The sequence below is a fragment of the Scatophagus argus genome, chromosome 7 (genome assembly GCF_020382885.2).
Source record: "Scatophagus argus isolate fScaArg1 chromosome 7, fScaArg1.pri, whole genome shotgun sequence".
Taxonomy (NCBI): Eukaryota; Metazoa; Chordata; class Actinopteri; family Scatophagidae; genus Scatophagus; species Scatophagus argus.
Window position 1 is genome coordinate 4,937,376 of NC_058499.1, and position 25,482 is coordinate 4,962,857.

The 25,482-nt window shown below is 41.4% G+C and overlaps 2 protein-coding genes across 3 annotated transcripts; one reads left to right on the plus strand and one right to left on the minus strand.

Moving 5' to 3' along the window:
- Positions 1 to 420: 420 nt before the first annotated feature.
- Positions 421 to 6,278, minus strand: wdr61 (WD repeat domain 61). Its single transcript, XM_046393874.1, has 11 exons — positions 6,133 to 6,278; positions 5,239 to 5,293; positions 5,108 to 5,135; positions 4,389 to 4,494; positions 3,748 to 3,920; positions 2,473 to 2,621; positions 2,112 to 2,205; positions 1,531 to 1,624; positions 1,319 to 1,411; positions 1,115 to 1,193; positions 421 to 629 (listed from the first exon to the last, which is right to left on the minus strand). The coding sequence occupies exons 2-11, from the start codon at positions 5,248 to 5,250 to the stop codon at positions 540 to 542; spliced, it is 918 nt and encodes a 305-aa protein (XP_046249830.1). The 5' UTR covers positions 5,251 to 5,293; positions 6,133 to 6,278; the 3' UTR covers positions 421 to 539.
- A 3,012-nt stretch (positions 6,279 to 9,290) lies between these two features.
- On the plus strand, positions 9,291 to 24,647 carry crabp1a (cellular retinoic acid binding protein 1a). 2 transcript variants are annotated; one of them, XM_046395221.1, is made up of 5 exons: positions 9,291 to 9,634; positions 12,652 to 12,830; positions 21,172 to 21,285; positions 22,152 to 22,230; positions 23,915 to 24,647. In XM_046395221.1, exons 1-5 carry the CDS (start codon positions 9,565 to 9,567, stop codon positions 23,929 to 23,931), a joined length of 459 nt encoding a protein of 152 aa, XP_046251177.1. In that variant the 5' UTR covers positions 9,291 to 9,564; the 3' UTR covers positions 23,932 to 24,647. The 2 variants fall into 2 exon arrangements, with proteins under 2 accessions (XP_046251177.1, XP_046251178.1); XM_046395222.1 differs by lacking the exon at positions 22,152 to 22,230 and having other exon boundaries at positions 23,915 to 24,637.
- The last annotated feature ends 835 nt before the right edge of the window (positions 24,648 to 25,482 follow it).

Here is a 25,482-nt window from a genome sequence, read left to right on the forward strand (position 1 = left end):
TCATTTCCTGTAAGCTGCTGTGAAAACAAAGTCCCTCCAAAGTTACATTTCAGTTGGATGTAAACTGGTACAATTTTGTCAAAAACTAAAAAAGGCCAATAGTGAAGTAATGGAGTATCAGACAATCAGAAATGTACCTACATACAGAGACAGCGAGTGACTAAGAAGGAAGGAAAACTAACAAATGAAAGATAAATAAAAGGAAAATAAACGAGTAAGCTATTGTAAGGATAAAATAAAAACTCTTGTCTTTTTTTTAAACAACTGATTGCAGATTAGAACAGAATTATTGATGTCATCGGTTACGTTTCAGTTACATTCATGCTGTGTAGAATTCTGTCACCATGATCAGATCGCTGATATGAAAAAGATGAATAACTTCTTAAAAAAACAAAACAAAAATGCAACTGAAACAAAATGTACAAAAAGCGACCCTTTTATTTGACCTCAGCGGGCCAGTGCAAAAAAAAAAAAAAAAATCCATTACATTTACAGATTCCTCTCCCCAAATGCTCTGATGCTGTAGCCTGAACCGTCCGTCACATGGGGCAGTCGTAGATGTGGATGGCGCGGTCGTCTCCAGCCGAGATGATCTTTGAGCCGGTGCTGTTGTACTTCACGCTCCACACCTGAAGGCAGCACAGACGGAGAGGATGGGAGTGGGATTTGAGTCACACATGAAAGAAAAAAATCAGCCCAGCTGCAACAAAAACTGTTTGCTTTTAATCCGACGAGGATCTGAGCAGCACAACAGCTGACAAACTGCTCTAAATACAGAAACAAAGCGTAGCTCGAGCTCTTCAGTGGCTGCAGATTGTCCCTGCAGATTTACTGGCTCCGCCGTCATTTCACGACAAAACAAACCGAACGCTCGCTGAGGAGCTGTGCTGTTTCCATCAGCAGATCAGCCTCCCCACAGGCAGCTGCAACCACAGCTCTAATGACAGCTGGGGTTATTGGACTTTGCCCGGGCTGAAGGGTCGTTTGACAGACCAACTCTGTGACATTGGCCATATTGACGCCCACCACAACACATTAACACCTACAGCGGACGTAATTTTTCACTTTAAATGCGGTCACAAAACACTCAAAGAGGTGAGATTATCTGCATCACCTGGTCTTGATGGTCGAAGAAGGTGTTGATACACGCTCTGGAGCTGGCGTCCCAAACCTTCACACTCTTGTCGGACGAGCTGAGGGCAGCGGAGAAGAGAACGTGAGAGACAACATTTGCTTTAATTTCTTCAACAACAACAACAACAAAAAACTTTAGCTCTGATGTGAGGCAACCTGAGGCTGTTTAGAAGTTTCATTTTACCTTGAGACAAAGTGGGTGTCATCTGGGGAGAAGGCGACGTTAAGAACCCAGGATCCGTGACCGCTCAGCGTGCCAGCCAGGTTGGCGTGTTGCCTGTAAGACAAAGTTTAACAAACACACACACACAAAAATCTCCTTCAGGATGAATTAAGTTCTCTCATATCAGAACTGACTGTGTGGCGAATCCACCACAAGCTGCCAGCCAAACTCACACGTCATATATTTTGATGTAGCCGTCGTCGGAGGCTGTGACCAGGAGCTGGGAGTCAGGGGAGAAGGTGAGGGATCTGATGGGCATGGCGTGACCTGAACAGAGAGACAACAAGTCAGCTAACTTTGTCACCGAGTCCCCGACGTGAGGCTGATCTCAGGTTCAGTCTTATGCAGTGAGCTCAAAGCCTTTTCATCCTCAATACTGAAACACTATGTGTGTGCAATATGTACATTTAAAATATGCAAATGTCCGTTTGACCTCATATCTTCAGTCTTAATCTCACATTGATTCACTTTTATCCCTTTAAGTTTTAAACTGGGTTCATGTTAGATCCATCAAGTGCTAAAAAACATTAGCTGATTAGTGGATCAAAAGATGTTTTACATCATTCTAAAGTGAATTATTGTTTGGTAAAACAAGACAAGCAATGTGAAGACGTCACTCTGAGTTTGTGGTGCTTAATCTATTAATCACAAAAATGTTCAAAGAAAATTTGGAAATGAAAAAAAAAAATCATCAGGTGCAGCATTAAATGCATAAATTTTTACCTAAACAAAGAAAACTAATGTGTGAACTCACCTTCCAGCGTGTGGAGCAGCTTTCCAGTGGCGATGTCAAAGATGTTGATGATGCCATCGATGGCTCCGCTGGCCAGATACTTTCCATCAGGGCTCTGAGGGGCAAAGAAATGAAGCGATCGATTTTTAACGGCAATTCATAACCGTGGAGACATGCTGGATGAGCTACGGCTACTTCTGAAAGCCTTCAAAACGACCTTTGGACCCTGTGAGAAAGGGTTAGGAGTTAAAACAAAGAGGAAACCTCTAATGAGAAGAGGAAATGCAAATCAAGATGAGTTATTGGATTGCAAGACGGTGAGGTCTCAGCCCTCGGAGACGCTGAGCTTGAGAAGCCTGTAGGACAATTTATGGTTCCTTACATAAGCTATACTCAGGATGAATTTTCCTCGAGTGTCCAGAGAATATTCCTTCTTGCCGCTCTCCACGCCAAAGATGTTGACCTTGCCATGATGGCTTCCTGTGGCGATGTGCTTCGAGTCTGGAGAGAAGGCAACCGACCAGGCGTCCACTAGAGAGGAGAGCAGAAAGGCAGGGTGAAGGCTGAACACATGCAGCTGTTTATTTCAGCAGTCGCTTCCACAGCAAATTCATGCAGTGTGTCACCTTGTCACAATTTCTTTTTTTAAATGTATTTATCTCTTCTAACAGTCAACAAATGTGTCTCGTCTAATTGCCCCTGAACAACCAAACTTACTTTCTGCACACTTTCTATATATTCCAGCAAAAAAGTTTCACACTGGCAGGACTCATTTCTCTTCTGAAGAATCCAAATATGCCAAAATACAGTATGTCCAAAGAGAGGGAAAGAAAAGGTCTGAAATCCACCGACAGAGGCCAGCCGATGAGCCGCAGTGTAACTAATGGAAGGCGATAAGGCATTTAGATGAAGTACAGCTTGATTCGACACACACATTTCTGGCTGTGGGGTTTTCTGAAATGTGAGAGTGTAAAGACATACAGCAAGCTTAATGTGCTGCGCTGCGCAACAGACAAACTGTCACCCCCTGCAGGTTTGTTTTAATGCTAAACCTTTCCGGTGACCTCATTCTCAGTGTCAGTCAAAATGCAGCAAGTGAACACACAACACAGTAAGACCACATCAATAAGGTCAAATCATATTTTTAATCAGACGTTCAGGCACCAAATTTACTGACACGAGGTTGTTTAGAAGTATTAACAGTTCTCTAACGCATGTAAATAAACAGTAAGTTAATATCTCTAACAATGAAATACAGCCAAAAATGTAAAATGGGGCCACAACAAATGATGATTTTCAAACTAGATGATTAAATAACAGCCCAAAAACCTGCAGATATTCAGTTTACTATCACATAAGACACGAAGCAGCATATGAGGAGCTGAAACCATCAAATTCTTCTCTATTTTTGCTGCAGAACTTGACGAGTAATCGACAGTCAAAAGAGCTGATGATCAATCAACTGATCGACTTATCCTTTCAGCACCAGACACACAGTGTGTGAAGGAAAACTTGCATGCTGACTGTGAAAGGTTACAGTCTGATAAACCAATAACTCCTTTGGTAAGTACACAGTGAAGCACGATCTCTCTGCTCATAACGATATCCCAGTACATGTTAACCAATGAAAACTGCCAGTGATCCTCTGAGGTCTTACCTGGTCCAGCATCCATGGACTTGATCTGTTTTCCAGACTCCAGGTCCCAGAGACGGATGTGAGCGTCGAGGGAGCTGGAGGCTGCGATGGCTCCGTTGTGACTGATGTCCACTGACACCACACCCAGCTGGTGGCCCTCCAGAGTCCACTGCAGCTCCAGCTTCTCATCTGACCTGCGGGTGACAGCGTGGCACAGAACTTATTCTTATTAAGTCGAGCCAAATAAACTCAGCGTTCAGTCCAGCGTGGACGAGAACTTGAAGTGCTCAGAGCGAAACTGAAATTTAAACGTCTACACTTTCACAGCAGCTGGGCAGACTGCATCTGCTGATGAATATCAAAAGATCTGAACAAAAGAAACAAAAATGAAATCACTAATATCACCACAGACTCGAATGCATACAGACAGGAAACTAATTGTGCTTTTGCTCTGTGGGCTGAATGCAGTTTAAAGGGTCTGCAGGCTAAACATGAGGATGTCTCATCTCCTGTATTTCTGCTTTGTCACTCACGCTTTATTTGTGCAAAAAATTAACAGACTGAAAAACAAGACAAATGCATTATTGCGCAGGAAAACAACACCGGAGCATTGCATTAAGAGGTGCTGTCATGAGGGTAAGCATTTAAAAAAACACACTCACCATTTCCAGACTTTCACCATATCATCTAGTGAACCGGTGACAATAGTTTCTGACCCATCTGCCTCACTTTTACCCCAGGCTGCTGTCCAGATCGCATCATCATGGGCTGCCAGGAAACAAACACAGTGTGAGCACTGGCATACCTGACACCAGCAGAGCTCATGGGAAAAGTGTCTAAAAAGATAAGCCTGGTGAAATTCTTTTATTTTGTTGTTGTCAACAACTCCCAGGAAAACACGCACGCAGAGAAACAACAATTTGGTATTTTGACACTGAATACTTTCTCACCTCTAGTGAGGAAGTTATTTAGCGATCCGGGCAACTTTAAAACAAGTCAAATCATGTATGAAGTTAAAAATCAATTTTTAGCTCAAAATATCCACAAGTAGTTTAAAACAGGCAGGAGTCGGTGTGATCTGAGGAATTTACACATAAAAAAAACCAAAAACAAATAGTGAAGAACAAAAAAAAGGTGAATTAAAGAAACATCTGCATCTTGTCTTGTGTTTTCTACATGCACATGTTTTTCTACAATCCTTGTGTTGTAGTGCTTTCAACTGTGATATCTGAGTGACTGCCTGCATTTTTTATGTCCAGTTTGTTGCTTTTGCTTGTTATTGACTGAACACTGAAATAAACCTCAATCCAAATGAATCCCAGTTGAACTGTAAATCGGTGATGGTTACACAGCACATCAGTTCATCCACAGTGTTACTCACCGTGTTCCTGCTTGAAGAGAATGCTGTACTGAAATCAAAGCACAAGCGTACAGTTAATCTCTCACCCAGAAAACAAACAAAGTCAACAAACGCTGGGTGTAAACATGAAGCTACGTGATTCACTTGCTTACTTGAGTGCTCATGGTTTGGTCCTGGGATAAAGGGAGCCAGTCGGATTATTTTAACCTGAAAACAGCATTAAAGTCTGTTAACTTTGACAAAACACTGTCATTATGTACACTTACTCAAGTACAAATTGGAGATACTTTTACTTTGCCTGAGTCTTTCTACATTCCAGAGGGAAGTTTTACTTTTAGCAAAGTCAAAGTGTGATATTAGTACTTTTACATCAGTAAAGGATTTAAATACTTCTGCCATCACTCAGAGGAATGACATCAAAAAGAAAATTAGGTGCAGATTATCAATAATAAAAATATGATTAGCTGCAATACACAGTTATACTTAGTTCAGTTTCAACCATTTACAAGAGTAAAACGCTGCTTTTACATGAATGCATGAGTCATGATAATCTGAGGGGACATTCATTTGCACTGAGCACATTTAATTTCAATACTTCAAGTGCATCTTCCTGTTTATACGTTTAGTTTTAACATTTGTCTTCCAATGCAGGACTTTTACTTGAAACAGAGAGATTATTTTTCCTTTCACTTTAGTAAATAATGTCAGTATTCACTCATGTTAGTTTGGCTGCCAAGAGAGACAAGTGGTGCCATTCACAGACCCGCCACAGTTAACAGAAGGACAGAGGATTGGATAACAAATGAGAGTAAAGTTTAACAGCAACTCAGCTGTGACGCTGCAGAGAATAACAAGCTGTTAAAATGCTGTGGCTAACTCGAGCTAGCGCGGGCTAGCAGCGGTTATCATAGCAGGTTAGTTGGCAACAAAGTGCAGTTCGCTATTTTCACAGCTTCCGGATTATCGCGTGATCGCCAAGTTCACCGAACTAATGATACTGACACGGACTGTTAATGTAGTTCATGATATAATATGCGCTCACGTACCTCCAAATCTGCTGAAAAGATGTTTTATTCAATTTCTGAAGCTCGATGATTTACATGTGAGACGCCATGACAACATTTGGCGTAACTTCCGTTTTTTTCTTCTTCGTTTGTTGCATAACAGTGCTCGAATAGCGTATAAAGCGCATTACTGCCTCTAGCGGAAATGTGGAGGAAAGGCGTTTTGGGGTTTTTAAAATTGTAAAATCTGAATAAATAAATGAATTAAAAAATTCAAAATAATTAATTTAATACGCGTTTGAACTGTTATATTTTTTAGTCTTGATTCAAGTAAATATATTGAGTAGACCCGTTACATGGTTGTCAGGGAAACTCATGGGTATGGCAACAAAAACTTGATGACGGGGTGACATCCAGTCAAAAAGTGCAGATAATTAAAACAACAAACAAATGTGAGAAACATGTATTTGTAAGTGGAAAAACAAAAAGTAAGAAGAAGAAAGAAAATTCACTGACTACAGTAAGACAAAGAACTGGAATAAGTTTCATTGATAGCCAGGGTTACATCCAGTTACACCAGTTTAATATCATTATAGATTTTATACACACACTTATGGCTTGTGTGTAAAGAGGAGATTTTTAGAAACACTGATTTTGGCAGGGCCTCATTTAAGGTCCCCAGAAGGCCAAAAAATAAGCACAGTATGACTTTGTGCTACAGACTTCAGGATGGTAAAAATTTCCTGTCTGTCAATGCAACAGTAATAATGACTGTGCTGCAGCCAAACCTGAGCCTGCAGAAAAATAAAATATTCCTATATACTGACAGCTGAAAAGAAAAAAGCTGTCAAGATAAAGTTGCGACTGGTGTGTTTTGAATAAATTCTAAAGTAAAGCTGAATTGAGCGGTTGAGTTATTGAGAAACAAGGACATGATGCGACTCTCCTGACAGCCAGTGAAGAAGATGACAGATGCTCTATTTAGAACAGTGTGTGTGGTTGTGTGTGTGTGTGTGTGTGTGAGAGAGAGAGAGAGAGAGAGAGAGAGAGAGAGAGAGAGAGAGAGAGAGAGAGAGAGCGAAAGCTTGGCTGGTGAGATTGTTTTAAAAGCCCCAAAATGATTATAATATTAATGTTGCCATTAAAATACAATATTCAAACAAGGATTAACAGAAGTAGGGAGATGTTTATTAGCAGCAAGGCCTTCACAACAAAAACGGTTGAAGTTCCACTACTGATCATTCATAAGCAGTATATAGACATTTAATAAACAGTTTATAATGCAAAGCAACTCTCTGAGCACCGAACATCTAAAATCTGGATCTGTTCCTCCAGCCGCGACTGGCTCCTTTAACTTCCTCTTCAGCCACTTGCGTTTTTCCTTCTGTTGGTCCTGCAGGCTGTAACGATCAGACTGCTGCTATTTTCAGCCAAGTGATTCATTTGTATATTCAGGGCAATAATAACGGTGGGTAATGAACCTAATGTAATGGCATCAGCTGCGGCACGCTGACAGAAGAGCAGGACTTCTGTTGTTGTTATCTTTGATATGACAAAATGAAGTGCCTTCAAAGCACAACAGCATGAAGCGTTGGAGCATCTGTCTGTCTAACTGTGTAATCATCCTGTTTGTGCTTCGTATGCTGCAGCACGAAGAGCACATTTTTCTATTTTTGCCTCAAGACCAAAACAAAACTTCTCTTTGATTGAAAACGCAGCTACACTACAACGCAGCTTTGCATAAGATGTTTAATATTTTTAATATTATTTTAGGCGCATGGAAATGCCTCTGCAGCTCGTTTAAGCAAAGTTTGACAAAACACATGGAATATAACTGTAAGAAGTGTGTAAAAGTGTCAGCTCCTCATATAATCGTCATTTCTTCTCTTTGGAAATGATCAGTCTAGCCTGATTGTGGGATCTGGTTTTGGCAGACTCTGTCAATGGAAATATATATATATATAAAAAAAATAGATGAAACTTTTAAGCTGAGGTGTCTGTTTCTAAGAGGTTATGAGTCGTTTAAATCCCTCCACTGGAAACTATTTTGGTCCAACAGCCACACTTGCTGTAAAGCGTTTAGTTTGATTTAGATGAGTGCATTTTTAAAAGGTCGTGTCTGGGTTTCGATATCACGCATGCATACGTGTTCCTGTTGGGTAAAACCTGTCGTCCTCCTCTCAGTGTCTCTCTAGTTCCTCTGTGGAAACAAATCAAGGAAAGTGGAGGTGAATTCACAGAGAGACAGACGTCTTCAGGCGTCTTCAGTGCTTTTCAACACTGGAAACATTTTGCACGCGTTGTATTAATCCATAATTAGTTAAGATCTGCAGCTTGGCATCGTAGTCACTGATGACGTAACAGCTGGATAACAAAATGCTTTCTTGAGAAAACATAATTTATTAAAATGTCAGTTTATATTAATGGTATTCTTATCTTATTAGTTCAATTTATTCAACTGTGGCATTTATTGTTGGTCAGCAGACAAAAAACAACCCCCTAAACGAGGACAAAGTTCGTCGGAAAAGGCCAGCTGTCATTGTTGCTGTTTCCTTGCAGCACAACTCTGCTAATTAACACCACTTTTTAACTACACGATGCAAAAGCTACTCCAAAGATTTCTAAATGGTTAAACTGCCGTCAGTTTACGTAATAATACAAACTAATAAAAAACTGATACAATCCAATACAGTGGATATACGGTTAACAATTCATTGTTAAATCTTCTTTGCTAAACCTTTGGAGGGAACATTCAGCTCAAGATTCAGTTCAGCTTTCCAGAATAAAAGTTGACAGACTTTATTCCCCGAACTCTTACTTTTGTCACTAACATGTTAAAGTAACAAAGTGGTTTGAATTTGTGAAATACAGCCCGTGACCTGAGCTGTTTTTGTTTGTTTGTTTGTTTTTCTTCATTTATTTGCTTAAAAATGTCAACAATAATCAGAGACAATTTTCACAATGAAAAAAAAGCAAAAAAAACCCCAAAACATGCCTGTTCATAATCAAACAGAAGCTCTATAAATACAAAGAAAATACAAAGAATGAATTTAGTCATTTAGCTCCCCAGAGAAAGCAGACGCGTCAGTCTTGTTCTACTGTATTAATGGGACAGAGCTTTGAGGGGGAGGGACCTCCTGTGACTCCCATTAAAGACAGTAGCTATAAAAGAGCCAAAGACAAGACTGCTGCCAGCACACGGAGGCACACGGACGAAGCGAGAGTGTGTGAAGGGAAAATAAACCAAAGCAAAACAACAAAACAGGTATCGAAGAAGCCCACACAAACACTTGGGTGTAGCAGTGAGAACAAGAACAAGGTTGAGTCCAGAGCAGAGGAGACAGGAGCACAGGAAAGGAAGAGGAAGAGGAGGAGGAGGAGGAGGAGAAAGAGTGAAAGAGGACAGAGAGGCAGAGAGGCATCACAGTGTGGGACAGGTTCTTTCAGCAGCCTTTGCACTCAGCCTCAGCAGACATGCCTAACTTTGCCGGCACCTGGAAGATGAAGAGGAGTGAGAATTTTGATGAACTTCTCAAAGCCCTGGGTGAGCCATCTCTCTTCTCCTTTATTTTTTTAACCCCCCCACCACACACACACACACACACACACACACACATACACACACACACACACACACACACTCCTCTCTGTAGCCAGAGCCACATCCCTGCATGAGGTTGACTATCCATCATGTCCATATAGAAAAGGGCTTTTCTTGTTCTTTGAGAACGGCATGCCTGACTTCCAACAACATCGTATTGTTCGGAGAAGCTCTCTGGGAAAAGAACGCAGAGATCTACGGGGAGATGCTGCTGAAGGGAAATCCCTCGGCTTTACAGCAGATATGAAACGCTTGGATGCTGAATTCCAGCCTAAACAGACGTGGTATTGTTGCATGAAGGGGGGTGGCACAACATTATTCATGTTAAGCATTTAAGTAGGGCATGCATTAGCTGTGCCAGGGGAGGTCTCTGGAGCCCACTGCTTTTCTCTTTTGCCCTATCTTTTTACAGCCGTTTCCACCCGTCTTAGTCTTAACTGATGATTGTGATGCTTGAGATTTGGACCGGTTTAACTGGGTCATTCAATTGTGTTGCAGCGTTTGGTCACGGCGGGCTCGCTGACACAGGCGGGACACAATGAAAGGCTGTGCGTCCTTAGAATGATGCATACATGTTGAGTGAGAAGTCCCACTCTGAACGGAATTCAAACTAACTTTTTAGACATGAACGGTACCTTTTTTCCTTATGCACAAGCTGGGAAAGTTAAGTTGAGACTGTTTTGTGCCTTGCAAAGCTGAAAGCTGAAAGCTCTCTTTAAATACACCAACCTGCTGCTGTGTCATTTCATACACGCATTTCATTCTATTTACAGCAAATCCAATGAGAAAAACAAAAGCAGCCATGAACTAATCCATCTAACAACTCTTGCCTTTCTAACCTGATATACTACAGTGCAGAGATTATTCCTCTGCACTGTAGAGTTTTATGATGAGCCTTCATGCTGTGGTTTATTCTGAATCAATCCTGAATGCAGTCGTGCTGCTGTAAATACACAGCAACTTCTAACAAAATCTACAGTGCTGTGCTGTTTTATGAAACCACTAAACATTTTGTAAGAAAATGCAGTATACATTTATTACAACTTAAGAAAGAAGGATGTCGTCAGTAGCAATGAATGGGCTAAGGGACGGACAGAGTAAGAAAGTGGAAAAATACTGCGAGACAGACAGTTAGTCTTGGTGATTCCACTGGATTTGTGCACAATATGAAGAATATAGATTATTGTGGCCCTAATCCTCTAACCTGCAGTTCTCTTAGATCATCCTCCAAACACATTTACTTTTTAACACCTCCTCAAGAGACCCTCCCATGTTTTGTTCTGATGCAAGGAAGGTCCCTGCGAGGAAAAATCTCTCACTGTCTGAGTTTAGCACTTCGTTCCATTCATGAACACATTAACCACATCTGCCAGGAGGGCTCACTCGCTCGCTCTCACATGAGGCTTTGGTGAATGTAAAGCTGCGTCGGCAACTAGTGCGGATTCCAGTACTGCAGGGCCGCCACTTTCCATCAACGTCTTCATAATTGTCTGTTGAGGTTTCCCTACAGTAGGAGGGGATTGTAATGTCCAGGGAGCAGATAGCAGATTAGCAGTTTGCTAATTGACAGCAAGCATGTGTGTCTGCATGTGATCAAAGCATGTAAAAACACGGCACACTTCAAGTACAGTAAGAAATTATCTTTGCTGAGTGAATAAGCTTTTCCCACCATCTCCCAGGTGAAACCATTTCAAGGTTTCTTGTAATTACAGAAACTGAAGCTTATTGTTCTTTTACCTTTTGGACTTATAGGATGTTTAAAAATGTCTAATATTTAGGACGGATGGGACTTTAATTGGGAGAACATGTTTTGTTTTTTGTTTTTTTTTCCAAAAACGAGGACAGACTGCTTGGCTCACTGATGCTCATTCATATTTAATGTTATAAAAACACATGGCGTGATCCCTCAGATCATGGGTGGGGTCGAGTCTGAGCTGTCATATTAATATGTTTTTATGTCTGGGTGTTGACCAAGTGGTTTTGGGGTGAGGGGGATCTCTCAAAAGCAGTTAGGGGCTGAATTTATTTAAAAAATCCACAAAAACTTTGTTAAATTAGATACTTGATTTTGTTTTATATCGGCTTTGAGTACATTCACTTGTTTCCAGTGTTAGGAGAAGCCAATACGATACAAGACTCGGACTGAGGCTTTGGCAGGACATAAAACCAGATGGTCTTGCAGCATCAAACTGGGCACACCAAAAGCCTGGATGGTGCCACGCACACACGATCACCAGTTTTCCAGCTGCCAGACGAAAGGACAGCCAGTGCTGACCAACCCCGACATCTTCCAGAGTTCACTTTTTTCCTCTGAAAAAGGCCAAATGATCCCTTACATCGACTTCAGTGACAAAACTCCACAGATTTCTCTCAGCTTTGAGAAATAGTTGTGGTTGGAAACGACAGAGTTTCTGTCATTCTCGGTTAAAACGAAAGCTCAGAGACATCCACATACACAGAAATACGAGGAGACACGCAGCCAGCATGTGCTTCTATATTTAAGGTGCAGAGTCTGATAGAAGCTGGCATGAGGGCCTGGAGAGGTCTGGATCTGGGTGGGGTCGAGGCTCAGGCACAAAATAAAGACAACAGAGCATACTGAAGGACCGACTGACTCTGCAACTCTTGTTGTCCCTTAATGGAGGCCTCTGATGAATAAACAAAAATGCATCATGGTGTATTGGCAAACAAATAAGACGGATGTCATGAATCAGAATATCTGATGAAGTTGAAAAATATCATTACGCATATTACTGTAATTAAGTATAATAACAATAAGGTTATTGTATATAAGGAGTTCAGCTGAGTAATCACTCAGTCATGTTTACTCTACACTAAAACTCTAAAACATCTCCAAAGATATTTTCTAGTCATTTTTGTATCAGTTGACCCTTTTTTTTAAAATGGTGAGACTGACCCCTGTTCCTCCCTTTTGTTTTTCCTGGGTCGTTTCTGGTCAGGAGTGAACGCCATGCTGAGGAAGGTGGCCGTGGCAGCTGCCTCCAACCCCCACGTGGAGATCCGTCAGGATGGGGAGCAGTTCTACATCAAAACCTCCACCAGCGTGCGCACCACCGAGATCAACTTCCACATCGGCGAAGAATTCAATGAGGAGACGGTGGATGGACGAAAGTGCAAGGTAGAACTGAAAAAAGACAAAAAAACAGAGTAAAATCAGACGTTTGAAACATGACACGTTCGTATATGAACTGTAGTCTGAACTGGGAAGAAAACCCGCAGCTTAGCTGACATAACCTTTGTGTAAGTTTTAGCTCTTCGATAAACACAGTCTTAGATTTTCTTACTTGTTTATCCTGCAGTTCTAGCAGTGATTGCTATCCATTTTTCCATGCAATATGACCAAATCAAATCATGACCAAATTTTCATAGACCAAAAGAACAAAAGCATCCAGCTAGGGGAAAATAAACTGGAGACTTTGTGGTTATATGGTACAGTGTGCAGCTTAACCACTAGGCAGCCAGGACAGCTCACAGGTTGCCACTCAAAGTTTCAAGACAATTTGATTGTTATATTTCACAAAAATGGGTGAAAACAAACAGCTGTAACTTCTGCCTTAATCTTTTCACTTTTTCATGCTCGTGTCACTTTTCTAAATCTTCAACACAGTTCTTTTCTCTTATATAAATACGAAAAGCTGCCTCATTTCCGTGAAACATTTCTCTCACTGCAAAAGGACTGCGCAGAGGATTTGAATCTGTCAGAATCTCAGAGTTCCTGCAATGTTGCACTTCCTTTTTCTCTTTTTAAATGTCTTATTTTCATGAAAGGACACAATGTTATATTCCCACATAATCTGGATTTCCTGATTATATGAAAAATTGTTTTCCAAAACACATTTTCTCTGTGTGTTTGCATGTTAAAGGTCTTTAAAGCTATCCTCATGCCACTGAGGGCTTTGCAGTTTCCCCCATTGGTATCATCCTCACGTCTGTGCAGCTTGAGTTGGGATGGATGAGAGTTTCTCTCTGAACCTCTCGAGTCCCTGAGGGGACTCACATCCTGATACACTGTCAGAGCTCCTATACAGACATGTTTGCTTTTAATTTTTTATTTTTCAGGAACACCGAGCTCTTCTAAATTCTTGGAGCTTGCTAGAAATCCACCAGAAAAAAAAGCAGGACTTTTAAAATAGGAAAACATGTTCAAGCTCTGACATAAAGGCTGCGTTCTGTTTCTCTGTGTAATGAGAGTAAAGTTGTTTCTTAGAGGTCTGACATGATGTCAGCACTGAGACATTTACAGTAAAGCATCTGTGTAATAAATGTGTGTACATAATTACATTAAGCGGAGCAGCTTGACTGCTGAGCCTTATAATGTGCAAACATGTTATGACCACATTTCTGAAGAAAATCAAATAATCATGGTTGTTTTATATTTAATCTTGATGTAAAGATCATTAAACTTTCCCAAGCATTTCCACGTGATGAATGTGCAGCTGACTGTGTTCATTAACAGGCACTCAACTCACTCAACAACTGATTTGTACCAACACAATGAAACACAAAGTCGAAGTCGAATTGTGCCTCTGAGTCACTTCAGGCAACGAGAGTCTTGCATTAACGATGCAGAAGCTGACATCTGTTTATCGCCCTCTGCTTAGCAACCAGAGTCTGAGCCGGAGAGACAGAGAGTCTTGTTTGCTATCAGTGAGGTAAACAACACTAACATGTGATGCAGGTTTATCCTCTCACACAAATGGACAGATGGAGGGGGACAACATTCACAAACGCTGCTCGGTTAAGGTTCTCTCATTACAATAACAGAAGTCACTGTTGGACATACTGAGATAACATCTGTCAGGAAAAAAGTCCGTGTTTGTAGAGATGCAAACAGTTTGCTTAGGTTGGCATTATTACAGGGGTTATTACGCTTTCTTGAACTGATTTTTTAAATTGATCATAAAGAAAATGATCTCCACGAGAGCAAAATCCTGAAGGTCTTTTGTAGCAACTGTAGAAAATTTGGCGTCAATCAGAGATGTACAATCTCCCATTTTGGGTTGAAGTACGGTGTTTGAGGAGGCAGGAACAAGCAGAATTGAGAGGTGAACTTAAGACAACTTATTTGTAATAATGTGCAGTTTTTTTCATGAAAACCCTGTGGCCGGTAGGGACTCTTTAGTATCTTGCTAAAGGACACACCTGTGTGACAGCTTTGAACCAGGACAGTCTCTCAAATTAGCATCCATAAGTGCATATAATAACCTGGGAAAAAAAAGATGTATGAAGTAATTGCTGGTGCTGCCATATGCTCATCCATCCCTGTGTATGCACTTTTCATAAAGAAGAGGCTGCAGTGTAGCACACTGATGGATGAATGAGTTTACTCATATTTCTGAAAACACTACTTATCTCTTCAGGATGAGCGATGAGCATGTCCTGAAATGTTTGTAACAGCATTAATGTTGAGCTCTACAATCATATGATTCTTTTTCAAAACTTTTACATCCAATTAAGAGAAAAAGAAAACGAACATAGTCTTATATACTCCTTTAATGGGACTTGACCTTCAAATTTCATCTGGTGGAATTTTGCAATAAATCTTTTTCTCATGCAACACTGCTAAAGTATTTTTAAAAAAGCCTGATTTAACAGCTGACTTTATGGTCTGATATTTGAGGACCCCCTACAGATGAACTGGTTATAAATTGTAAATGTGGTACGCATGAAAATAAGTCATTCAAGAGTTTAAATCACAGGTGAAAAAAATCATCATTTGAGCACAGCCTCTTTAAACTCAATAGTCCTGTTTTCAGAAGCCATCCTGACCACACAAACACTTTAACCAAAAATAAATAAATAAATAAGCCTTACATTTTCCAAGGCTTCTGTCCCAAAATAGCTGGACAGTTTTCTCCCTTTTCTCAAATGTAAACCAAAAATCCATCCACCCAAAAAATTCTTAGGCAACCAAAAGCAGTGATAGTCGTGCTTGTGGAGTGGAAATGTTGCTCATGGAAAAGGAAAAATGTGTATTTGCGTGCATGCACAACACTGAGTGAACAACAGTCATCCAAATGCCTGAGAAATTGAAGAGATGCGTTTTGTTAAAACCACAATGCATTTCTGTGTATGAGCAGGACAGAATTCATTCAGGGTTTGATCTGTGTAAACGTGCTTCAAGCCCACCTGTTAACATGTGGACATGCTTAAACAGCATTGAGCAGTTAAGTGAAAAAAAAAAAAGTAAAACTGTCTTTTTCATTTACTTTCATGTTAAGAACTACATGTTGCAGTCAGCGAGAGCAGTCATGACCTATTTCAGATCCCAGGAGAGAGTGCAGCCCCTTCTGTCTGAGCCCTGGGGCATGCTGGGTACTGGGCAGGGCTAGACGGCTCTCTGTGTGGCTTTTTGGCCACATGACGCCACTCTGCTATGAGGCTGACAATTCGAGTTGTCATCATTCGCCGCATGCACTTGTTTGGGTTTGAGCATCGACATCACAGTACTCGCCTGCAAAAATGATTTGGTTTTAAAGTTCAGTGCTGTGCGGTGATTTGTGTCTGTACTGCGGCACACTGGATTAATTTATTTATTTTTTTTATTTAATTTAAGTTACTTTATTAATCCCAAGCTGGGAAATTACTTCTCTGCATTTAACCCATCACTGATTGAAACACACATGTAACATGCAGTGAAACACACAGGAGCAGTGGGCTGCACCAAGCACCCAGGGAGCATATATTGGGGATTAAGTGCCTTGCTCAAGGGCACATCAGCCAGCTAATGAGGGGTGGGGATTATCACATTATCACTCCACCACACCCAAATTTTTCCTGCCTGTCCGGTGGGGGAATCGAACCAGCGACCTTCTGATCACAAGCCGCTTCTCCAACCTCTAGGCCACGGCTGAGCATGAGGCTTTAACAGTTGTTCAACTTGTTTGCATCCAAATTGGGTGGATATTTTTATTCACTCCCAGTTTTAGGACAGTATATAGCTCTTGGTTATATTATATGATGACATCAGAATCAGAATCAGGTTACATCATCTGTAACCTCTAATCCCTCTAATCTCCTAATTACTACACAAGCCCAAAGAAGAATTTGTGAGTAAAGTTGCCCTTCCAGTACTTTCAAAATTGCTGTAATAAATGAAAATGTCACCAAATAACTGGTTTTATTGTGTTTCGCTCTTTGGACTCCAGCTGTTTGTGGGTTTCAGGGTCCAGACGGAGGGGAAAATCAATTGATTTTTCTTTTTGGTCACTTAGGACCTACAGTAGAACAAGGAGCTCAGCGAAAAAGGTCTAAAAACCCGCTCAACCACACTACAGACAGACATTTTGAAACAGTTCACCGTGTAGACTGAAAAGGGGATGATGTGACAACATTGTGTTCTAAGTTTGTTTTCACTGCCTGCAGATGGCCTATAAAATCGGTTATTGGAGGATTAAATCAAAAAAAGTAATTGGATGGAAAACCAAAACGATGAGCTCAAAGGAGCTAAAACATGTGGTCAAAATCAAATGAACTAGAGAGCGGAGCCAACACAATGTATCCTAACAATGTTTGACTGTGCCATATATTTAGTGTATTTTATACCAAGATAAATGAAGGAGATGGCTCTCAACAACAAGCACATTGTGCTCTTGTGTGGCCATCATACGCAAGAGTGGAACTAAACCTGCAGGAGGCGGCGGCGCCCACGGACTCTGGCACATGCGCCGGAGGGGCGAAGGGGGCGGTGACGTGTATTGGCGGACTCTCAGGTGGTGGTTGGCAGGAGAGTCCTCAGTGTGTTTTGGCTGAGGCCGGCTGCCCCTGTGGCTAAACGGATTACACGCTGATCTGTGGCTGGCGAAGAGCAGTGGGCTGATTAACATCGCCACAAGGTTAAAAAGCACCAGTTAATCTGCGTGAGTGCGGTGGGATCAGATGCCCTCTTCTCACTTCCTGGAGGAGAAAGTGATAAGGCACTTCCTGTCAGTGTCAGAGACAACAGGGGCACAAGCAGCAGACGAGCTTCGAAATGAAGCGATTATGTACCTGTTCTGATGGATGGAGGTGGTGAATAATAAATTGAGTTTTGGGAAATAAATCAGCATCTGTAGTGCAGCAACATTTTCACTTGAACATCCACCAAAGAATTTTTTGGCAGAACTAGTGACGTGTGTCTTCCTCAAGCTTGGGTCCTAGAAGTTTGAGGGCTCTGCGCAGTATCTTATCTGTTCCTCGGACTTCGCTCTTTGGGACAGAGACCACCGATGCTGTACCTGGAATCTGCTGGAGCCACTTTTCCAGTATGGGGGTCACAGCCCCCAGCGCCTTGATTACCATTGGACCCATTGTTGCTTTTACTCTCCACATCTTTTCTAGCTCCCTTTTCAGCTTTTGGTATTTTTCATGCTTCTCGCATTCCTTTTTCATGATGTTGCTGTCACATGGGATCACTAGGTCTATCACCATTGCCTTCTTCTGTCGCTCGTTGACCACCACAGTGTCTAGTTTGGACCTGGAAGTCCCATAGAATCTTAGCATTCTCTGGTCATTCTCAACCAGCCATTTCACCTTTTACCTTACCTGTTTTTGCTTCATCACTTTGACATCCTGGATATATCCTTCCAATAAGTATTGTAGACGCTTCTCTCTGAAACTGCTTTTAAGAAAACTGAGATAATATTGCAGTTAGTGAGAGCTCCAACAACAGCAAAGGACCTTAGTGAAGGATCAGTTATCTATAAAACTGCTTAGGGGCCTTAAGCTTCACTTCTGATTGAGCCGGAAAGTCAAAATATGGGCAGAGAAGAAGAGCCTGGAAAGACTGGGATAAGGATGCAAGAAGCACTAACTGTGATAAGCTGAGGCGTCTGCCAGTCAACCAAATATGCCCTAAAAACATGAAAACGTTAAATGAGACGACCAACTTAACATTTTGTGGAAACCCGTCATTTAAAAAGCTGGAAGCTGAATGGAATTATGAACTGACTTTTTTGCAGTGACTGTTAAGCTGTTAGCTTGAGGCACTCAATGCATATCTTCATCACTCAGATGTGGTATTTGTCGCTTGGAAAAAATATGACTTGATTTGATAAGGAGCCACTTTCGCCTCACACTTATTTTCCTAAGGGTAAGGCATGAGCTACTGAAAGTGGGAAATGTGATGAGCAAACACTTACATGAGAAAGATAATGTGATCAAACTGTGGGAAAAGATGAGGCCGAAAGGGAGAGAGCGTGTTATTCCAGGCACTGAAAGAAATGATTTAAAATCCAACATAAAAACCTTAAACCAAGCAGGAAATGAGATGCTCTCACATGTCCCGGCACACTGGTGGTGTCTGATAAGCAACAGAGAAACTAAAGTCTTCGAGAGACTGAATCAAACCCAGGGGCAGCAGATGTTGTGATAAGTAAAGAAGTTAAGAGGAAAAAGAATGAATTAGGATGAATTTGTCTTGGTCTCAAATGTGTGTGTTATTTGGAAGAGAAAGACTGTGTGAGAATTTGTCTTTGAGTTAATGTGCAGCAGAGAGAATGAGAGAAAATCCATCCAAGTCAGAGGCCGAGGCCGATGCTAACGTTAAAATGGAGCCGTAGCTAATCGACTCTCTGTGCTCTGGCTTTATTAGATGAGGGGAAAAAAATCAGAGGGATAGCTTAAGAAAGCTGCAGAAAAGCCCTGCTGTTGCTCAGCTGGCAAAGTCTGCGGACTGCTGCCCGTGGGGATGCACGATGGCTTTCCTTACCTTTGATATGGTGATTAACATTTGCCTCTGTTGCCTCTGAGAAGCTGAGGCTGCTGCTGCTTCATGCAGCACCGGGAAGTGGTCTTACATACAAAATACAAAACTACACATATTGTCAAACAAATTGCCAATGAACAACTCTACAAATATGCAAGAACAAACATGAACAGGCATGTCCAGATTTTTATTTTTCTCGGATGTAGATGTTAGTCTTGAATTAGATGAAGAAGTGCCAGCTTTGATCAGTCCCAGGCTCTGAAGTGGGATCACTAATGCTGTTATGCTGCTATACTGAAAAGGAAAATGCAGTTGGCTTTACTGAGAGGAAAAACAAATTTCAGCAGAGTGACAAACTATAATCAGGGTCAGATAGCAACGTAAAAGCAAAAAAGGTTTGGAAATCTGGGAAAACATTTTCACTCTCTTGCAGGGGTTTAGCTCAAAAGATTGATAAAACTATTAATTATGGGGCTACAGTGAGGAGAGTTAGCATAGTTTAACATAAAGAATGGAAAGTGGAGTAAACAGGCTGGTTGAACCTTTAAAGTTTAGTAATTGATTATTTTTATGTGTCAGTTTAACAAACAAAATGTGTTAAAAAAGCGAGATGCTGGTAGGTTGAGTTTGGATTAGCTTTGGACACAGTCAGTTTAGCTGTTTCTCACTGTTTCCAATCAGCTAGATGTCTCCTGCTTCATATTTAACGGACAGGACAGACATCCTCCCCTCGGCAAGAAAGCCAAAAATTGCACCTCCCAAAATATCTAATTATCAACAATTTAAGTGCAAGCTGCAGCCTCGTTAGCCTAGTTTAGCTTATATATAGAAACAGGGGCACAGCTAGCATAACTCTGTCCATTGTTAAGGAAATGGAGACCCGTACCAGCACTTCTAAAGCTCTCTGTAATTTGTGTGAATTTGGGTTTTTGTGTGAATTGAACAAAGGAGGCAATAACAGTGGGTGTCAGAGGTGTTGGTAAGCAGAGCCAGGCTAGGGGATTCCCGTTTCTACTATGCCACTAGCGTCATACTTATCAGACAGACATTACAGTTGTATCTATCTCCTTATCCTCGTTAAGAAAGTTTATAAGCAAATTTTCTAAAATGTCAAACTGCTCCTCTAAAAGAACAGCTTTAGTGACCAGAGACAGTAAGGTTGTTGAAATATGAGTGCAGCTAATGGATCCTAAGCTGACCAAAAAGATAAATCCTCTCCATTAACACAAATTAGTACCAAAGGGTCACCTTGGTCCTGATCCTTATGAATTCTTAACTCTCTGACAGGCAATTTGAGTCAATTACTTCAGGAGAAATTAGTCCTGAAGCCAAAGTCTGACTAATCCTGTTGAAGTCATTTGAAATATTATTGAAGCAAATTAGTGGACGGAGACTCTGACTGACCAAGATGCTTTCTTTCACTCAGTCTGCTAATGGCTCACGTCACTGATTTATAACATCATATTGCTTTGTTCATTGAAGTCTGGCCTCCTCCTCATCTGGGAGGGTTTTCCAACAGATTTTAGTCTGGCCAACAGAAGATGTCCCACTATTGGATGGCCCTAATGTCAGTGAAAAACCATTTATGGACATTGCTTTGTGTATGAAGCAACTGTCTCATTGAGACAGAAACAGGCAAACCCCAGAATAATACCTCAGAGATGGAAGCTGCCTATTATTACACTTGTTATTAAGTGACCCTTGAAAGACATGCCTTGCTAATGTGTTTTACCATCATACTGACCTTGCCACTTTGTTGTTCCTCCCCCTGCAGAGTCTCGCCACCTGGGAGTCGGAGAATAAGATCCACTGTCAGCAAACTCTGGTGGACGGTGATGGCCCCAAAACCTACTGGACTCGAGAGCTGAACGGTGACGAGCTCACATTGGTGAGTGCACAGCAATGAGCCATGATCTTATTGAAAGCCTCTTAATAGATTACTACTTGGGACGAGAGAGAAAATACCTTCTTCAAGAAGACAAAAGCTCAGAAGTACAGTGGATTAACTAACTCTCATTTCAGGCTTCACTTAGCTCGACATGGAGAAGAGAGAAAAAATAGTACAGAGAGTGTAGGATCTGATGGGTAGCTAATCTGTATGGTTTATCTGTTATGTGGCTTGTTCTCATGGAGACTCAAAAGGCATCGGATGCATTAAGATGGGATTTTCAAGCAACTAGTGTACTGTGTTTGAGAAATAGTTAATGAAACGAGGCAGGGAGTGTATGAAGTCACCCCGGAGATTCATCCGTAAAGGAAATGAGAGAGGCTGTTTCTCAAGGAGCCGATCTTTCATCCACCCTGCCGAGAGATGTGAAAGGAGAACAAGTGGAGCTGCTACGTTGACATCGCAGTAATACCCCCTGTATTTAGCCAGATTAATATGGGCAGAAGTTCAATGGGTCTAAAGCCCCATGAACGACGTGCAGGGGAGCAGTCCAAGACCAATGGACCGGACAAACAGTTCTCAGGGAATGAACAGCTTTCCTCTTTCAGTGCTCCCACGCTCTCCTTTGTTGTTCCTTCAGTACTTGTAAGATTAACGCCCAAAAGGCAAAAGCTTGAAACAATATGGAAAGTTTAGATACTGAAAAAGTAATCACAGGATGTTTGCGTGGTTTTATATCCTCATCCAGAAGCAAGTACTTGCAGCTTTAGTCATGTCCTTAAAGCTTAAATAATATGTGAACATTCCACTGTAAGCTCTTTATAGTGGAAGAAGGCCAGACATACGAAATCTTCTCTAACCTTTAGGTGATAAAAGCAGCATGCTGCCACTCCAGTGACACTTTGACCCATCTGTCCCGGATGAGCTGGAGAGTTCACACGCTGTGTATGTATGGAGATTGATCTGTCAGAGCTGTGACAGTAGCCGAGTCTCTGAGGTTCTCTGCTGCTCTTCTCACCTTCGTTCTCCCAGCTGTCACACCATCACACAACCTGCAGATAGACCACATTTACAGCGCAGCTTGTACAGTCCAAACATGCACCGAACCACATCCTTCAGTTGTGACTTAAAGTTTACAGATAAGTAAACGGTATGAAAGTGGTTCCCAGTGCACGCAGGGCATACACGTTGCCGTGACAACAAGTAAATCTTGTCAATCGTATACCTGAGACAGGTGCCCTAGTTTTGGTGCCACGGCAGCTGGATGGTGTTGGTGTAAACATGAAGAATGATAAAAAAACAAATGTGGAAAGTGAAATGACCACTTCGATCGGCCAAGATGCCTCCATTTCAACCCTGTCTCCTTCATAGCACAACTAAAAACACCTGCTCATAAACGTCCATGTCAAAAATTAACAAATGCAAACAGTCTTTTCAAATGCTTCAATATGTGATGTGGGATTAATTAAATACAATATCACCAGAGAAAAAGAGGTATGGGACAAGCAAGTGGAAAAAACCCAGACAAACTGTCTGAATGTGAATCATATCTATCTGTTTCTAAAAAAAGCCCCCAGACACCGAGACAACAATTGCAGAGCTTTGGCTCAAGACTCAAAGGAGGGCTAGAGATCATAAAGCAATGGTCTGATTGCCTGTGGCAGTTCACACTGTAAGTGGGGCACATTTCCATACAATTTGCATGATCCGTTTAATTGGTTTAGTCTGAAAACACTTTAAGGGCGAAGCTGTTTGAATTTTCTTCAGCTACATCAGCCTGAAATCAAATCAAGAAATGATAGCACATCAGAAGCTTGGACTTGATCACTTCGAGCTTGAGCATTCAGAGGATGCATAAATCAGTTACCAAGCAGTTTCCTGTGGTTTCATCATCAGCAGTTTGCAGAAGGGCCTGGATTATTTGGTCTAATTTTGACTGTAGTGACAAAACATCAGTGTTCAATGGGATTTCCTTAACATTTTGAGATTAACGCCCAGCAATTTTATTTTGTGATATTGCAAACACACATACATACCATAATACTATCACAAATCAACAAGTTGTGTTCATTTCCACACTAAATGCAAAGACTACTTTAAAAAGGTGTCTGAGGGAAACACACAAGAGACTCATGAGGACTGAAACAGACTAGTTTGTATGATGTTGTCATGTCTAAAGAGTGTCTGACTACATGTCTACACACAGCCTCCATTGTGAGGTATGCATAATATGGATTTTTTTTTTGCAGTGGTTACAACAATCAATAATCACCTGCTTCTCATGGCTCAGATAGTGTAAACAGGCATTCAGACTACAATCTACCAATGAGGTGTGAGTTGGTGTGGGTGTATGTTGTTGCTGATACCTGTGAGACACATAATCCAGTCCAGGTAGCTCAGTTTGAATTTGAACGAATGAATTTGAATTCTGCTTGTGTATAATACTCAGACACAGGATTTTACAACTCTGGAAATTGATCACAGTGGCAATTATTTCACCTTTCTTCATTGGATGAAATGGCAAAATTTAAAATGTGAGGCTAATGTAGCATTCTTTGGCCACCTAACTGTGAGGACTAATTGCTATCAAGCGTCTCAAATGCAAAATGATGTTTTTTGTTTCCTGCAGATTTTTGGGGCAGATGACGTAGTGTGCACACGAATTTATGTCCGGGAATGAAGCTCTACAACCCTCATCAAGACAAAGCAGAAAACCCAGTTGGACCACAACTTGCTTAAACCCAACAACACCCTGACCTGCTAACACGCTAACACATTTGCAAAGTATCCTGTGTAATCTCTCAGCATCAGTTTGCATAGTCTCCACAAACAGTAACAATGTCTCTGTCATTATTTGTAGTGAGTGTTGCATCTGCAGCACAGTAGCTGGACATCTCAGTGTCCATATCCGCAACCCTGGTGTCAGCTCTTTGCGTAGGATTTAGTCATCAGTTGCACTGATAAAATATTCATGTTCAACGACAGGAAATAATAAAAACTGAACAATCAGTATCAGAGCCTCTTTCTTGTGAACATGCATTCCCATTAAAGGTGTCTTATAGATTTTCATGTAAACAAACATGCTTAAATTCAATGTTTCCCACCAATCTTCAAGTCTGACAAAACATGATAAATACATTTCCTTTGTCATAAAACATACGTAAACTTGTATTATTTACTTTAGCACACAGTCTTCTCTGTTGCATCTTTTGTTGGTACATTGCTGTATTGACTCATTACTGCCACCATCTGTCAATAAGAAGAACAGTGTGACCTGTGTGCACTATACATTTACATCACCGCCCTCTACAGATGGCAGAACTTTGTATAACATCTCCTAAGAAGTCATGACTTGCTCATTAAAGCACTGCTCCATGGCACCTCGTGTGGCCAAAAACACCACAGAGTGTCTTTAAATGTCTTTAAATGTCCTTCTTTACCTTAGAAACAAAAGTTGACACGACAGTCTCAGTATTTGTCCAGCAGCCTTTGATCAAATCAAGTCTTCCTCAGCAGATAGTTTCCCAAAGAAATATATAAGATTTCCATGTTTTTGAAGCACTCTGAACAGTAACTACGCTCAGACTAATATTAAAGTCGGTAAGAAATGAAAGTTCCTTGTAGATACTTCAAGAAAATGACTTAACCACTCTGACTCCCACCAGCAACAAGGACAAAACAACTGGAGCAGGCATGTTTGGAGTAACTTCGTAGAAACCGTAAACTGCGTCTTTAAAAGAGCCTTGGGTTGAAAACTCCACGTCTCGCCATGCTCCGGCCTCCCGCTCGCTGCCGCCATTCGTCACTTGCTCTGCCTCTTCCCAGACACTCCTGAGAGACACGTCTTTGTGTCTGACACAGCTCTGAGGCAACAAGATTAAAGACAGAGTGGGGTGGCAAGATAAGACCGACAGCATCCAGACAGACTGGAGCAATCACAGTCAAAAGCTTCCAAGCAGCACCAAGTCGCTCCACTGTGACTAATGCCACAGCTACACATTTACACGAGTCGACTACTCATGATGACAGACTATATAAGAGCTTTCATTTCTTCACAGTGGGTTTTAAATTCAGACCAGCACGTGGAGACATTTGTTACTTTTTGCGTGGTGTATTTCGAAGTTCAAACAGAAGCCGATGTGAGAAACGAAGGAAGTTGTCCTCGGGTGACTTTCCCCTCAGGGCCCGTCATGTGGA